The sequence below is a fragment of the Quercus lobata genome, chromosome 9 (genome assembly GCF_001633185.2).
Source record: "Quercus lobata isolate SW786 chromosome 9, ValleyOak3.0 Primary Assembly, whole genome shotgun sequence".
Lineage (NCBI taxonomy): Eukaryota > Viridiplantae > Streptophyta > Magnoliopsida > Fagales > Fagaceae > Quercus > Quercus lobata.
In genome coordinates this window covers 5,199,144-5,217,022 of record NC_044912.1, presented here as the reverse complement: position 1 = coordinate 5,217,022, position 17,879 = coordinate 5,199,144, and the positions used below count along the sequence as shown (strand labels likewise).

The 17,879-nt window shown below is 31.6% G+C and overlaps 1 protein-coding gene across 1 annotated transcript; it reads left to right on the top strand.

Moving 5' to 3' along the window:
- Positions 1-12,222: 12,222 nt before the first annotated feature.
- Positions 12,223-17,577, top strand: LOC115961100 (TMV resistance protein N-like). Its single transcript, XM_031080141.1, has 6 exons — positions 12,223-12,710; positions 13,430-14,522; positions 14,645-14,938; positions 15,053-15,634; positions 15,803-16,135; positions 17,197-17,577. Exons 1-6 carry the CDS (start codon positions 12,223-12,225, stop codon positions 17,575-17,577), a joined length of 3,171 nt encoding a protein of 1,056 aa, XP_030936001.1.
- The last annotated feature ends 302 nt before the right edge of the window (positions 17,578-17,879 follow it).

Here is a 17,879-nt window from a genome sequence, read left to right as displayed (position 1 = left end):
TTTATGTTTTACTCCAAGTATAAAAAGAAAAACCCTAGTTACGTTTTAGAAGTCTTTGATGTGCTGTGTGTTGAATTTCTTATGAGATCTAGAAGTGTTTACCTTCATACACACTTAGAGTTATCAAGATCAAAATCCATGTTAAGAACTTGGTGATCGCTTTAGTTACTGCATAAAGAATTTAAAGAAGATCTGAAACCTTTGAGTGGAGTCTTAAAGTCACAAGTGGGACTACTTGTGGTTGCAGTGGATCAAGGAAAAAAGTAATCCGTGGACTTGGAGCTGTCACGTGTTCATAGTAGTAAGTTTTCTACTCGAGGTAGCAATAGGATGTTAGTGGTCTATGTTCTATTGTACAAACTTCAATTCTTTCATAGTGGATTTGTTTTACCTTGAGGATAACTAGGTTGAATTCTCCCCAAGTTTTTTACCTGTTTGGTTTTCCTGGATTATCATATCGTGTGTTCTTTATATTTCTGCATTATTTACATCATATGATTTTCTTGTGTTAACCTAGATATGAATAATTTATCTAAGTAATCACTTGGCTAAATAATTAGGTTAAACAACTTGTGTTTTAAGGGGTCTAAAAACGTACAAGAACCATATGTCATTTTCATCAACTTTAAGAGATAGAGATAATAAACACCAACTTCTGTCCAATTTGGTCCAAATAGGTCTACATCGGTCCATTTGGTCCACTTCAGATCATTTGGTCCATTTTGATCCAATTCAATCTAATTTGGTCCATTACATCCAATTTGGTCCATTCAATTCAATTCAGTCTATTCGATTTAATTCGGTCTACTTTGGTCCACTTCAGTCCATTTCGAGTGAGTATAAACTAAAAATAAATAAATTTGTTATCTTTATTACGCTGTTGCCAAGTCCTTTCTTCAATTTAGCTTCTGGATCCCGCAACCAAGCCTAGTTACACTTTCAAGCCTCCAAGGCTGAAATTGGCAAGCTCCAATGGTTTTGAAGAGTCCAAACCATGCTCACAACACTCAGGTGATGATGGGTGTGAAGGATCAAATCTTCTCTCAAGGATTTGGCTATGGTGAGAGGAAAGAGTGTAGAGAATTAATGATGTTTGACTATAACAAGTATGGGTTCAATTCTCTCAACTCTCAAAGGTTGCTTCACTATAGAAATTGTGGAAAATGGGGTGTATTTATAGAGGGAAGAGGTTGGCATAGCAGGTGATCTGTCTAATCGATTTTTCTATAACTTGACAAATTCATGGGTGTAAAATTCCCAAGGACCCGTGAGTTTGTCTTGCGAATTTTGTCTCAATAGCTTTTTAAATGATTGTCACCTGCAAACTTGTGGGTGTCAAATCAGCAACATTATCTTGAACACATAAGCCCAACCTGATTAAAAACAAAGCCCACAGATACAAGAAGCATGACAGTACTATCAAATTGGCACGGAAGCAAAATAAGCTAAGAAGCTAACATAACATAAAATTACTTTTATCTATATCATATCATGATATACTATATAATAAAAATTGGGTTTAGAAGCCGTGGTTGCAACAAGTGGCTACACCAAATTGAAAAAAATTATTAAATTTCTTAAAAAACAATTAAATTTAGATAGTTGATGGCATACAACCTTTTTTTTTTAGGGTATTTTATTTTTACATGGACTCCTTTTAGGTGGAGTACACACACACACACACACACACACACACACACACACGGTTATTTGGTGTATTTTTTCAAGTACCTACCAATTGTATGGTTTTTTGATTTAGTCTTTCCTTCTCCTACCTACGGCACCTACAATGTTACAAGTATGTTGTTTACTCTATTTTTTTTTAATAATTAGATTAAATAGGTTTTGTATATTTGTTGCTTTTGTTTGAGCTAATTTCCTTAAATTTGATATATTTTATATGCTTATGGTTTGAGAATCAATGGTTAAATATTATTAGACATGCTTTCATAGTGGTGTATCTTCCACAAGAATTAATATATTAATTTTTACAAATCTCTTATTCTCCTTTTGGAAGATCTATTATTTTATATATCATATATGAGTTACATGTTTATGACATTCTAATGGTGATATATGTTGTTTCCATCTCCTCAATTTGTAAAATTAATTTGTTTTTATTGTGTGACTCACAAATTATTAACATAAATTCAACACATATAACTTTTAATTAAGCCGTGCATCGCACAGGCATAATACTAGTAATAATATAAAAGTGAAATGTTTGACTTTTTGTTGACCACTTCTTATCACGCCACATGACCATGTTTACATTTAAAAACACTGAACAATTGTGCCTTTTCATTTTGCCCTTTAAGTTTCAGTATCTGCTCATTGTTTTACATACGATGTATATATTAAAACAAAAAAGTGTAGTTGAGAAGAAAAACATCAAAAAGGTGTAGGGAAGAGAATGAAAAATCTATCCTTAAGGCATTTAAAGAAATCATTCAATATTTATTGTTGCTACCGTTGGTGTGGCTTGATTCCTAGACCTTTTCACTATTTAACAAAAAAAAAAAAAAAAAAATTCAACTTAAAAAAAATCAACTGCCCAAGGCCCCAAACTAAACAGATGAACGAAATGAAAAACAAGGAATAGAAAGAAAACAAACCCACGGAAGAAACAAGGACACGCACTTCACTGACCCATATTAGAAAAGTAAAAGAAAATTGACCATTGGCTTCAACTATTAGACAAAGAAAAATGTTAAAGTGGCAGACAGAAGTGGAGTGGCAATCAAAAATTTAGAACTATTGAGTTCACCCAGAAAAAAAAGTTTTTGAAAAAAAAGGGGTGTCCAATCAGCAATAGAATTTTGATCAGATGAAGAATCATTTCATTTTGCGGGATGAATGCTGAACAGTCTTGAGCAGGAATGTCAACGTGACGACGAAATGGAGTGGTAGGTGATTTCCCATTTAGTATTTTCCAAATGGTTTCAACAATTTCCTCTATAAACTCTGACTCCGGACTACAATTACAAGGGTACCCACAATTATTTATTTATTTATTTTCAAAATTGAAGTTATTGATCAACTGATCATACAATTAAGAGGAAATGAGCTATGAAAAATTGAATGAAATGCCAAAAATCTAATTGGATAATTGATTTCAATGCCAATGAACGACCTGCTTCAAAGTAACAACCACATATACAACCAAGTATATTGGGTTCTAGGAATAAAAATTTTGGAGAAGACTCACAGATTTCTTGTGTTTTAAAGAAAGATGAAAGAGAAAAAGTTGAGAAGAATTACCACATGAATATGAATCACTATTTATACCCAAAGGATGGCCAAAATGGCCAACTACCATCTTTGACCAAAATATTTTGCAATCTACCACTATTTTCAAAATATTTAGCAATTTACCACTATTTTGAAATGCAAGTTTGTGAAACTCAAGTTTGATATGGAACTCAAGTTTCAAAAACTCGAGTTGACGTGGATTATTTAAATTAAAAGATAGAGCGTTGTGCAATGTGTTGCTTGAGTTTTTAAAACTCGAGTACCACACATTATTTGCCTTGCCACCTTCTACCACTCACCCCACCAGCCACAACCTACAACTAGCTTTGGAATCATCAACTAGCTCTAGCGATCAAAATCTTCATCACTGATCCTACTCCTTAACTTCGATGACGATAACAAACGCTAGCTGGAATCATCAACTAGCTCTAGTGACTGCTTTGTGGGACTTGTCATGGCCAAACCACGATTCCATCGTGGTTCTAGTCATCTTCCTCCAACGACCCACTGACACACCTTTTAGCCACTAGTCATAGCCAGATTCCCTTCTTGGGTACCAATATGCTCTTCTATGGTTCAACTCATTGTCTTTGGTCTAATATGACTTGATTCCCAATTTGGGTAATCCTTGTCGGAACCCTTTTCTTTGTTGATTTTGTAATTTTGTTTTGGAACTTGATGTTGTTTGTGTTATCGGGCATTTGGAAGATCGTGGTGTTGAGACCGGCGTGTGTGGTGTGGTGGAGATGTGGCAAATCGACATCTTGGTTGATGGGTTTGCAATGGGATGCTTCTCAATCTGGTTTGCACTTTGCAATGAGATGCTTCTCAGTATGGAATCCTTGATTTTCTCCATTTTGGGTAACCCATCAGAGCTTGAGTTTTATTTACAAGGAACTCAAGTTTCACGTGGAGTTCTTTAATTAAAAAATTCCAGGTCGGCAAGTGATACCGTGGCATTTTTTATGGAATTCAAGTTTTTGGAACTTGAGTTACATGTCAAACTCGAGTTTCACGAACTTGAGTTTTAAAAAAGTGGTAGATTGCTACATATTTTGGCCCCCAAAGGATTATGACCTTTTAGTAGGTACATTTTCATTCAATAAGCACATTTTCGGTCAATAGACACATTTTTATTCAATAGGCACATTTTCGATCAATAGACACATTTTTATTCAGCACCTTTTCAGTTAATAGGCACATTTTCGTTTAATAAATACCTAACCTTTTATATATATATCTAATATGAAGAGTTATGACTTTTCAATAAACATATTTTTGGTATATTCAATTTAAAGGGTTATGACATTTCAGTAGGCACATTTTGGTATATATATTACAACTTACCTTGTATATACCTATATATACAACACAAAATAAACTAGAGATGCAACATTCTATCTCTTATTTCTTTCCACAAAAAACTAAAAAAATAAAACAACATTTCTTTTTTCTGCCTAACTAATAAAACTTAGTGCTATTTCTTTCAATATAATTTTTTTTTGCATTTTTGCTTACTACAACTCAAAAATAATGGTTTATTATTATTATTATTATTATTTTATTTTATTTTTTCTAGAAACTCATCCAGTAGCTATTCTTGTGCATCGCACAGGTTAACGACTAGTATAATATAAAAGCGAAATATTTGACATTTTGTTGACAGCTTCTTATTACGCCACGTGGCTACATAAATTCCTGCCACATGCCTACATTTAAAAACATCGAAACATAGTATCTTTTTTGTTTAGTAATTTATGCGAAACGTTTAGATCTTCTTAGTACCGTTGCTATTCAATTGTTTGTATTAATTTAGAGACACAATGATTTGTCTCTTGGTAGAAGTTACAAAATATAAAACAAAAAATGTTTGACTTTTTGTTGAACATGCCACATCTAACTTCTGCAAATAATAACATGCGACTAAAAAAACAAATCCCCAAACTATGGAACGCAACGTTCTTCCTGGCTTTGGGTAGTACTTCTAGTGTTCATACGCTTTATAGTTCTTCCAAAAAAAACCACCAAAAAAAAAAAAAAAAACACTTCTCTTCTCCCTATCTTTGTGTACATTATTCTCCTTTTCTCTGCCTCTCTTTGTACTTTATTTCCCACAATAACTTTGAGACTTTTACTTAATAAAAGTTTTTCCCTGTTTGCAGAAATACTTAGAAGCGAGTAAAGTTCCAAATCAAGTCCAAAGGTCAGATCCCTCCTCTCATGGAGTCTTTGCATTGGATCACATGGGTGCACTTTGTGCATTGTGTTTTGACAAAGTACCAGGAATATTAATCAGTGATGAGATTTTCTTTTTTCCAATGATATATTAATCTCTTTTTGCTAAACTTGACAGTGCCTTGAGGCCAATAATGATTAGTTGTCTTCTATACCCCGTTTGGATTGAGGGGGGAAGGAGGGAGAGTGGAGGGGAGTAGAGTAGAATTAGCTAATTTTAGGCCAAATCTACTCTATTACCTCTTTTTCCTCCTTGATCGAAATGCAACATAATATTTAACCAAGAAAGATTTTGCACCTTGCCCCCTGAACTCACAAAAAGTTCTAAACTACTACTATTAAAAGGTCTTATTTGCTCCTCCTGACATAAATGACAAATAACTTTCTATTTATTATACTATACATGACTACATGTAGTAGCTTCTCACACATAAACAGCTTTTACTTTTCCCTTTTTTCCAATTCTCACGGTAACTTTTCTTACACCACTTACACTTTTACATAAACTCTTATATTAAAATAACTAGTTATTGACCTGTGCTTAGCACAAATTTTTTTTTTTTTGGACTTATTATAATTTATAAATATCATAAGTAAACCTGTTATCAAAAAATAAAAAAGAAGTATTTATTTGAGAAGAGATGTTATTATTATTATATACTGAGGCTTTTTATTGTTATTTTACATGGTCTTCTATTAATTTATGTTTGAATTTGATTAGAATGTTTTGTTTATATATATATATGGTAAATGCTGAAATAAATTGTAATGAATATGTTAAAATAAATAAGTAAATTATTTCAACAAAAAAAAATGTAAAAAAAGGGTCTACACACCAATAATTAAGAATAGAAATGGCTTTAGATTTGCTATATAACAAAAAAAAAAAAAAAAAAAAAAAAAAAAAAAAAAAAAAAAAAAAGAAAATCAATTGTAACCTTATCTATGGAGAACATCAACAATTATAGAACTTCATCAGCATTAAGATAAATGGTGTGGAAAGTTTTGTACCTCTTCTTTTATCACTAATTAAAAGGAGGTTTCGAAATCAAACTCCATCAACATTAGAAAGATAGGGAAACTCACAGATTCCATGTCTCTCTCTCTTGGCTATCTATTAAGAACATTAACAACAATGTTAAAATAAACTATTTTCTATATATTTTATTTATCAAATAAAATAGAAAATAACTTCAAAAAGGAAAAGAAATTTGATAGAATACGGAAAAGAAAAGATAAAATAACTTGAAAAAAAAAATTTAACGAAACCATACCTTTTTGTCAGGATTCTTTTGTTGCAATTGGAATTTATAGTGTTGTATGTTAATATATAGTGGAACTATCGTCTATTAATAGAGTTTAAGGTTTTCATTTTTTTAGTTTTTTGAGGAGATGAGTAGGCATGAGTACAATACTAAAGAAATTGAGGAGTTATGAGTTACTAAAGATGATATAACAACTCATTGATTTTTTTTATTATAGAAAATAAAACCCATTAAATATAGTTCTTTAAAAAAATTATTATTCTATTTTATAATTACATTGTTCATTATCTTTGTCTTTTTTTTTTTTTTTTTAATACAAAATAGAAATTCTACTCTAGCCTAATCTAAGTGTATATGTGTGTGAAGCTTCCTTCTGGAGACTTGAACCTCGGTTCTTATCCTCTACATTTCACAAGCACTTATATTTGTGTAGAACCATCGCACCAAGGGTGCGTGGTGGTTACATTGTTCATTATCAAATGGTCAAATGTGAATGGTAAATTGTAATCTATAATATATTATTATTATTATTATTATTATTATTAAATGATATATACATGCACCATCGACTTTTAAGAGTATTAAATGCAAAATATTTATAACATACTATTAATTTAGGATTAAATGTATTGCCACATGTCAGATGTGACATGTTATGGACAAATTGCTACTTGCCATGTGGCACTATTTGTCCACATCATTCTAAATATATAAAAAATTGCGCCACTTGTCATCGTTGTGTGCATCCACAATTTGCAGGTTCTAACTTTTATTTTATATATATATATATATATATATTATGGGTTCCACCTAGTAACGCTAAAAATAAAACAACTTGTAAAATAACTCACTTCTCTACTAGGTTTGAGATATTGCACCTATGACCTAGTGCAGTTGTTATAAATGACTGAGATTTAAAATTATAAAAAGCAATTCTAAATCAATAAAAAAATTAAAGTTAAAAAAGTAAAATTGGTAAAAAAAATTTGTAAGAGGGATCAGAGAGGTTAATTGCATCTGGATCCTAATCCTCTCTACAGCTACTTTTAAGCACACCTCCCATCAATTTTTTTTTTTTTTTTTCTTTTGGTATTAGTCACTTTTAGTCTAAAACCTAGCATTTTTTTTTTAAAGTTTATAAAACTATTCAAGCCATTGAGAGTGACCTGTAAATATTCACAGGCATACTGTTATACTTTTAATACTTTTACATTGATTTATTTTATTTATTTCAAAGAATTAAATTATATATTTAATCTTGACCCCTTAACCTAAGTTCTTGCCTCCGCCATTGCATGTAGTGATGATAATGATATCTTGGTCTTGGTATTGGTCTACATAAATGACAAAACTGAAGAAAACTCTGAGCCTTGCAAGTGGGATTAGAGACAAAGTACAAACATTTTTCCAAAGTAAGCATTCTTTTCTTCATTGTCTTTGGCTCTATTTTAGTTACCATGTCTGTGTGCTAATTATGTGTCGGATTAATGATGATAAGACAGAAGTATCTTCCACAATTTTGTACGTGTGGAAAATTTCGGAGTTGATAGGATTTCGGCCCATAATTTGGGTTTTGTAATCGGCTGGGCCTGTATCAGACCTATTAGTTTCAGTCCTTTTTTTTTTTTTTTTCTCCCTCGAGAAGAGAGATAGTTACCGGTCTTTTGTAGACTCCGTATTATAAATTTGTTCCCAAGATACAACTAAGTTTATTAGATCCTATAAATAACAATTTTAGAGAAAACCCATAAATTTCTTGTGTTTCTAAAAAAGATAAAAAAAAAATTTGAGAAGTTACCAAATGAATATGAACTACTATTTATACCTAAAGATTATGACCCTTTAATAGACATATTTTTTGTCAATAAGTACATTTTCCATTCAATAGGCATCTTTTTGGTCAATAGATACTTTTTTATTCAATAGACACATTTTCATTCAATAGGCACCTTTAATATATATCAAATATGAATAGTTATATGACCTTTCAATATGCACCTTTTAGAATATTTAATATGAAGAATTATAACTTTTTAATAGACATCTGTTGGTATATATTTTACAACCTATCTTGTATATACTTATATATACAACACAAATTAAACTAGAGACACAACATTTTATCTTTTATTCTTTCCCACAAAAAATTAATAAATAAAGCATTGCCTTCTTCTACCTAACTAATAAAACTTTGTGTTATTTCTTTCAATATCATTTTTTTTTAATTTAATTTCATGCATTTTTGCTTATTATTCCAACTAAAAAATAATTTTTTTTTTTCTTGAAACTCGTCCCGGAGCTATTACTGTGTGTTATTTCACGGGAAAGAACAGTGAAAGCTATGGCAATGACCTAGCTGTTGTTTCTTTCTGAGCAGCTAGATCTATCTGTTCACGGGACAGATAGGCACCGCCACTGTTGAAATTTTTGTTAGGTAACCCAAAATTGTAATTTTGTCAGAGATTTCACAATCAGTAGAACAAATCAAACCCAAAATAATGATACCTTTATGCAAGAGAGAGAGAGAGAGAGAGAGATAAGACAAACGTAAAAACGGGGAAGAAGAAAAGAGGATGTGGCAGTAGGTGCGGACCGTGGGGTAGAAGAGATATTAATGGATTGCCGTTTTGATTTTTCATTTGCCCACAACTTCTTCTTTTTTTATTTTTTACTTTCTTTTATTTTGGTCTGTGAAGACTGCTCTAAGCTTATATAAATATGTTATATATATAACACAAGATTTAAAATTTTCCTTTTAATTAATATTTTTAATTTATAGTTAAAGATAGTGTGTGTATATATATATATATATATATATTTTTTTTTTAATTTTTAAAAATTATAGTATTAGAAATTTTAGCTTTAATTATGTAACATTGTTCATTTCTTTCATAAGTATGTTAAGAAATATATATTTTTTTGGAGATAGTTTCAACCTATCTTAAAAAATATATATATATATATATATATATGTTAAGAAATAAAAAATGCCTTGTAGTTCTTAGAAATATATATTAGGTCAAATTTATCAATTTTCTTTTATGCTTTTAATATATAATTATTATTAGTGATTTTCACCTTATTAATTATTTTGCTCACTAAAATATTTGGAGAAAATGTGTTGAAAATTAAGTATATTTGTTAATATTTGTTGTTACTTTATGGATAAAGTCAAAATTTTAGTGATTAATAAACATACAAAGTAATTATGAATTTGTTTTTTATTTATTTAATAATAAGAACGAATTTTAGTAATAGAGCTTCATAAATAATGCTCTATTCAAGTCCCATGTCATCTCATTCCATTTGAAATTCTCACAAATAGATAAATATAATACCCATAACCAAAGGGAAAAAGAAGAACAATGTGTATGTATATGTTTTTATGCTATAAATAGTATCTAAATCAAAACATTGATCTGAGATTAGATTATTCTCATGTGAAATCAGATTCCCCTCAGACAATAGAACATTCTAATGTTGATTTTCTTTAATGGATAATTTTGAAATTTTTTCCTTCAATTCTCTCAATGTTCAATTGTAATGTGCTTGATATATAAATAGAATTATTAAATATTTAATGACATTTATAGTTTCTGACTTCTTAGTAAATATTAATTTAAAAATTATGAATTACTTTGTCAGTTTCGGTAACTATGCACTTTCAATGAGTTGTTGACAACATAAGCATGTATGTTTGGTATTAATAGTTTATAAAGATTTCTCCTAGCAATTCAATAACGTTCTAGGTTGGACAACATTTCTAAACCATGAAAAATTATAGAAGTTAAATATTTATTCCTATTGTATTTTATTTTATTATGACCATTCTTTTTTTTTTAAATGCTATATTGCGAAGTGTCTATAATATACATATTATTAACTCAATTTTCGATTTCTAAATTTTATTAGATCTTATTATCAATAACTTTCTCATGCATTGCACAAGTTAGCGACTAGTTAATATTAAGCTTATCGCATCAATCAATTAAAAAAAAAAAATTTGTGGAAAATTTTGGGGCTGTTTGGTAGGGTGTTTTGAGCAATAGTTTTCAGTGTTTAAACAACATTACATGTATTTTCACATATTTTTTTACTCACATGTATTTCCAAAAAATATAAATAACGTTACTAGAACAACATTACCAAACGATCCTTTACAGTTTTACACGGCAGACTCATTGTCAAGAAATTTCCTCTATTTTATGGAAAGTGAGGGCCACCAGCCACTGGATATTTTCTCAGCTACTCTTTGAAAAAGTCAGTTAAGGTTTAAAATGAGATCTTGACTTGACTTGACTTGACTTGGACGCTTGGAGATAGTATTTGACATAAAGTGGTACCTATGTCACTTGATGCATTGCTCATATGGATGTGGGTTCCACACCAATGTGAGCACCTTTTCGGTTAATAGACATCTTTTGGTATATATGTTACAAGCTATCTTGTATATACTTATATATACAATACAAATTGAACTAGAGACATAACATTTTGTCTCTTATTCTTTCCCACAAAAAACTAATAAACTAGAGTCATGTGCTAGCTATGCCAGTTGGATTTCGCTACTCAGGCAACCTGTGTGTGACCCACAAGTGACCCGCGAATTTCACTAGTTAGAGGATTTTTTAGTGTGACTTATTTGCCCATCACTCATATTATATATGCCTCATTGAGAGGAGATTTGTACCCAAACACTACCCACACCCATTCAAAGTGTTGAGAGTGTTTTTGGAGCTTAGGAAACATTGGAAGATGCCAAGGATGGCAAATGCAATATGTAGCTTATTGCGGAATCCGGAAAGCTAGAGAAGATATAGTTCGGCGTAATCTTGTTGGAGCAAGAAGCTTGGAGGGCTTAGGTGCATCGGGTAGATTAGGTTTTGAGGGTCTATCGCTATTCATGTCTCCCAACTAATTTTCTAGTGGATCATTTTACCGCTTGGTGGGCGGCAGAGAGGTTTTTCGTCAAGTTCTTCGGTTTCCTCTTCGATAACATGTGCTGGTGTTGTCTTGTGTTTGTATCTCTCTTCCCTTACTATTTAACCATTAATTGCTATTGTGTTTGTGATTAATTATGTGTTAAAATAGTTTGCCAAATTGGGTATTGCTTATATTTCATATTCCACACATATATTGTTTGAATATAAGCTTGTATTGGATAATTTGTATTTGGAGGTCTAAACATTCACAAGTGTTTTACACACTAAGTGAGCTTTCACTATTTAACCATCAATTGCACGGTTCTTTACTGACACTATTGCAATTCTCCAAAATTTGTATAAGCTCTAACTCGTCACGAGCATCCTTCTCCAAAATCTATAAGTTTTGATTTGTTATTACTAAATTGTTTTGCTTTCTTTCCTCAACATCTAATTGAATGATTTTTTTTTTCATGCGTACATACCATTTCTTATCTATAATTCTATATTGTGATTCCAGATTTACTTGTTAACTTAGATTGGTTGTCATGGATACAAAAAGCCCATCTTTCTCTTCTAGCCATCGGTGGAAATACCATGTCTTTCTAAGTTTCAGAGGTGAAGATACTCGTAAGAGTTTTACGGACCATTTATACGCTGCTTTGAAACAAAAGGGCATTTTCACATTCAAGGATGACGAAAAACTGGAGAGAGGAAAACTCATTTCACATGAGCTTTTAAAAGCAATAGAAGAATCAATGTTTGCTATTGTCATTCTCTCAAAAAACTATGCATCATCAACATGGTGTTTGGATGAACTTGTAAAGATTGTGGAATGCAAAGAAAAGATGGGGCTTATAATTCTACCCATTTTTTATGATGTAAATCCATCTGATGTACGCAAACAGACAAAAATTTTTGCACAAGCATTTGTTGAACACGAAAAATGTTTCAAAGAGAACATGAAGAAGGTTCACAAGTGGAGAGCTACTTTGAGAGAAGTGACCAATCTTTCTGGATGGTCTTTACAAGATAGGTAATTTTAATGAGTAATATTATTTCACTGAATATATTGAAGAGAAAGATACATAAAGATCCCCTTCAACTTGGTGTCAAAATTAAACTGGCCCCTTGTTCTAGGTCAACATCTTTAAATAACATTATCTAAAATCAATTATCAACGAAACAAAATTACAATCATATCATTTACTCTTACAAATGACATTTGCAAACTCTAAGTATTGTACTTAGAGTTTACTTTTCTCCATCCTATTCTGTCTATATTATCTCAAAAAAAAAAAAAAAAAAAAAAAAAAAAAAAAACTCACACAATGCTTTTTAATTATTTTTCCCAAAAACTACCATCTGTCTTTCAGTTTCCAAAGTCCAAACACAATCATACTTTATGTATTATGTGTATATTTGAATGTGAACATCTTTCAACTTTATTATTCCCCATATGGGAAGGCCACTGCAAGCTTAAGTCCGTATTTGAACCAAAGCTATTAGCCATCAAAATTGTAGAATTGAATGTACAGCTACAACAGTAATATGGAATTACTAGTTAGTAGTTACTACACTTGTGTAGGAATTTTTGCATTTATTTAGTTATCCAATTCTTTGTGTGGGATTTGCTAGTAATTGAGGGAAATTTATAACAAAACTTAACACTATATATATACACATACACACACACAGGGTGGGGGTGTTAGGGATGGTGCAATCACATTTGTTGATTGTCTCTTTTTTTTGCAGGCCTGAGTCAGAATTTATCCAGGATATTGTGGAAGTGATATTGCAAAAATTAAGTTGTGCATTCCCAAGAGATACCAAAGATTTAGTAGGAATAGATTCTAGAGTGGAGGAATTGATGTCACTTTTAGCTATAGGATCGAACGATGTTCGCTTTATAGGTGTTTGGGGGATGGGGGGGATTGGTAAGACAACTCTTGCCAGAGTTGTTTATCATATGGTTTTTAATGAATTTGAGGGTGGTAGTTTTATCACTAATATTAGAGAAGTATCTGAAAAGTATGGTTTACTTCCTTCACAACAAAAACTTATTTGTGAAATTTTGATGGAGAGAAGTATCGATATACGGGATGTTGATGATGGAGTTCTTATGATCAAGAATAGGTTGTATCATAAAAGGATTCTTCTTGTTCTTGATGATGTAAATCAATTTGACCAATTAGAAAAGTTAGCTGGAGAGCATAATTGGTTTGGTTCAGGTAGTAGAGTTATCATCACAACACGAGATAAGCATTTGTTGATAAGACATAATGTAAATGGAATATATGAGGTTAAAGGATTGAATGATGATGATGCTCTTTATCTTTTTAGTTTGAAAGCTTTTAACAAGAGTCATCCTACTGAAGATTATCTAAAGTTGTCTAAACAATTTGTAAATTATGCCAATGGTCTTCCTCTAGCGATTGGAGTTTTGGGCTCTTTTTTGTTCAATAGAAGTAAGGAGGAATGGGATAGTGCATTAGATAGACTCAAAGAATTTCCTGAAAGAAAAATTATCAAAGTACTTCAAACAAGTTTTGATGGACTTCAAGAAACAGAGAAGGAAATATTTCTACATATTGCATGTTTCTTTAATATGAAGGATAAAAACTATGTGGTAAAAATTCTAGATTGTCTTGGCCTATATCCTTGCATTGGATTAAGGGTTCTCATTGAAAAGTCTCTCTTAAAAGAATATGAAAATAAATTTTGGATGCATGAACTACTACAAAAAATGGGTCAAGATATAGTTCATCAAGATTGTCCTCAAGAACCCGGAAAGCATAGCAAATTGTGGCTATATAAGGACATTAATCATGTGCTGATGACAAATACGGTAATAGATCATTTACTGAATTTGAGCATATAGCTTATCATATTATTTAACAAAGTTAGAGCTTCAATAGCTTTGTTATCATATATCTTGCAACTCACCCATCCCCTTTTCTTGATTATTAGGGAACAGAAGCAATTCAAGGCCTAGTCCTAGAGCTTCCTTGTTTGCCTAAATTTGGTGAATTCAAAAAGGCACATTGGAACCTTGAAGTCTTTTCAAAGATGTCTAATCTCAAATTGCTTATAATTCATGGTGTTCACCTACTACATGGTCCCAAACATCTTTCTAATAGCTTAAGATTTCTTGATTGGAGTTTATATCCTTCAAAATCTTTGCCATCAAGTTTTCAGCCAAATGACCTTGTTGAACTTCACATGTGCCATAGCAAAATTGAAAGACTTTGGGAAGGAATAAAGGTACAATTTTTATTTAGATACTCTTTATGTGTGTGTGTGTGTGTGATCAATAAATTCCCATTTTTGTAAAACCTAATATACTATTTCTAATTTATTGTATTTGGATTTTAACAGCATTTTGACAAGTTGAAGTCCATCGAATTGAATGATTCTTTAAACCTTATTGCAACCCCTGACTTCACTGGAGTCCCCAATCTAGAGAAATTGGTTGCTAAAGGTTGTATAAATTTACGAGAGGTTCACCCATCTATTATGGCTCATAAAAAGCTTACTCTTCTTAACCTTGAAGGCTGCAAAAACCTTAACAGTCTTCCAAGTAAGTTTGAAATGGAGTGTCTTGAGAATCTTATTCTTTCTGATTGTTCAAAAATAAAGAGAATTCCAGAATTTGCTAGAAATATGGAACGCTTAACAAAACTTCACTTAGATGGCACTACTATTACAAAACTTCCCTCTTCAATTGAACATTTGACTAACCTTGCTTCATTGCATTTAAGAGATTGTAAAAATCTAGTATGTCTTCCTACCATAATTTGTGGCTTCAAGTCGCTTAAAGATATCAATGTGGCTGGATGCTTGAAACTTGACAATTTGCCACAGAGCCTATTGAATGTCGAAAGTCTAGAAGAGCTTAATGTGAGTGGGATTACTTTTAGAGAGCCGCCTTTCTCTGTCATTCTTTTGAAAAATCTGAAGGTACTATCTCTTCAAGGATGCAAAGTGTCATCACCTAAACTCTGGAACAAGCTTTTCTCTTTTAATTTAATGCCAAGAAGAATCCCAAATCCTGTGAGCATGTTATTGCCTTCCCTGTCATGTTTGTGTTTTTTAACAAGATTGGATATAAGTGATTGCAATCTTCAGACAATCCCTAATGATTGTGGCTGTTTATACTCTTTAGAAGTTTTAAATCTAAGTGGAAATAATTTTGATTGTCTTCCTGAAAGCATCATTCAACTATCTATGTTGAAGAATATTTTTTTGACGCATTGCACGAGGCTTCGTTCATTGCCACAACTTCCATCAAGCACTTCAGTTGTTGTTGCAGAAAATTGTACCTCATTGGAAACATTACCAAACAGATCAACATTAGACAAACTATTCCCGCCATCTCTAATTCTTTTCAATTGCTTCAAATTGGCTGACATTCAACACCAAAGCAATGTGTTCTTTAGAATGCTATCAGCAGATGCTCAGGTCTCTCTCTCTCTCTCTCTCTCTCTCTCTCTCTCTCTCTCTCTCTCTCTCTCTCTCTCTCTCTATATATATATATATATATTATAAAGGGGAAATTATATAAGGGTCCGGTTAATGTGTGTCATGTGTGCCCTAAGGGCACACATCAACCATCCATTTTGAGAAAGTTTTTATGGAAAATTGAAAAAACTTTCAAAATAGTAGATTTGTTTTTCATTTTTCCATAAAAAGTTTTCTAAAATGGTTTACTAATGTGTGCCCTAAGGGCACACTTTAGTAAATCCCATTATATAAAAGGCTAAGAGAGTATACAATGTTTGTTTCATATTACGTACTAGGTTTTAATTTTATCAAATAAAGTCCTAAATATATGAAACTGTTTCAATTTGTTGCATATTTCCTTATCTGTTATTCATATACCTTAATCTAGGCAATAATGCAAAAGAGGAAAATGGGGAAATTGTTGAAATATATTTATTTATTTATTTTATCTAGGTAATCAAATTTGATTTTGTGGGAATCACTTTCTTACTACAAGCAAAGCTTTCGTTCTCTATTTTCTCAATTCAATGAATGCCAAATTGATTTATCAACAAACCATGGGTGAAATACAAAGTTTTAAAAAATGATTTCCTACTTTTATCTGCGTTGTTGTTGTCCAAAATAACAAAAATTAATAATGAGATATGGATATGACTTATATTGAAATGAGTTCATACATTTGGACTTTAATTAACAAAACTAAAAGGGTAAATTATATCATTCTCCTTTGAGGTTATTAAAATGACATTCTCCCACTTGATTGCATAAATGCAACAATTAAATCCAAGTCCTCTCAATTCCATTTGTAAAAACCTAAAAAAGTTATATTTAAATATTTATACAAAGTTTCAAACCTCAAAAGGTGAAGTGTGATTTGGTAAAACTTCAAGGGAAGGTGGTGTAATTTACCCATATTAAAAATCTTGTATTTAATAAGAAACATGTATAAAATTTAGGCCTTAAAGTTAAATTAGGTGTAACTTGCTATATTCTAAACATCAAAAGCTTGTATGTTTCAGGGACTCTACAGTGCACCTAAAAATAAAAGACCTAGGGCTGCCTGTAGACTTCTTATTCCTGGAAGTGAAATTTCAAATTGGTTTAGCCATCAAAGTGTGGGGAATATAGTGAATGCACAGGTTACTCATTCAAAAGAGTGGATGGGAATGGCTGTGTGCTCTGTTTTGTCATTCCGCGATCTCCATCCAAACAGTCTTTGTTGTTTTGATTGTTATATTGAAGTCAATAAACATGAAGGTGCAAGAGAGTCGGCTTATTTTGTAAATACTTTTGGTCATATTGACTCACTTCACCTTTGGATGCTCTATTTTCCCTCTCATTGTTTTTATGAGAATGCGAGAGCAGTATTGAGTCAAACTGATGAGAATGAATTGATTTGAATGGGGGTTAGAATTCCAAAGCCTCACAACCCTTGCTTCGAGGTTAAGAAATGTGGGTTTCGTATGGTATACAAGCAAGACATTGAAGATATTGGAGAAATGATGGGTCAAAGCTGCAACAGTAGCTGCATCCCTCATTATGAGGGTGTTGGTTTTACTCATGAATATGATCTTGACAATTCAACAGTGGTAAGAGAAGATAGCAAACTTAAGCGAAGTCGTGATGAATATGGTGAGGCTAGACCTAGTGATGAAGGTTGCTATAATGATGTACCACACTCCAAGCGGATTCAAAGATAAAG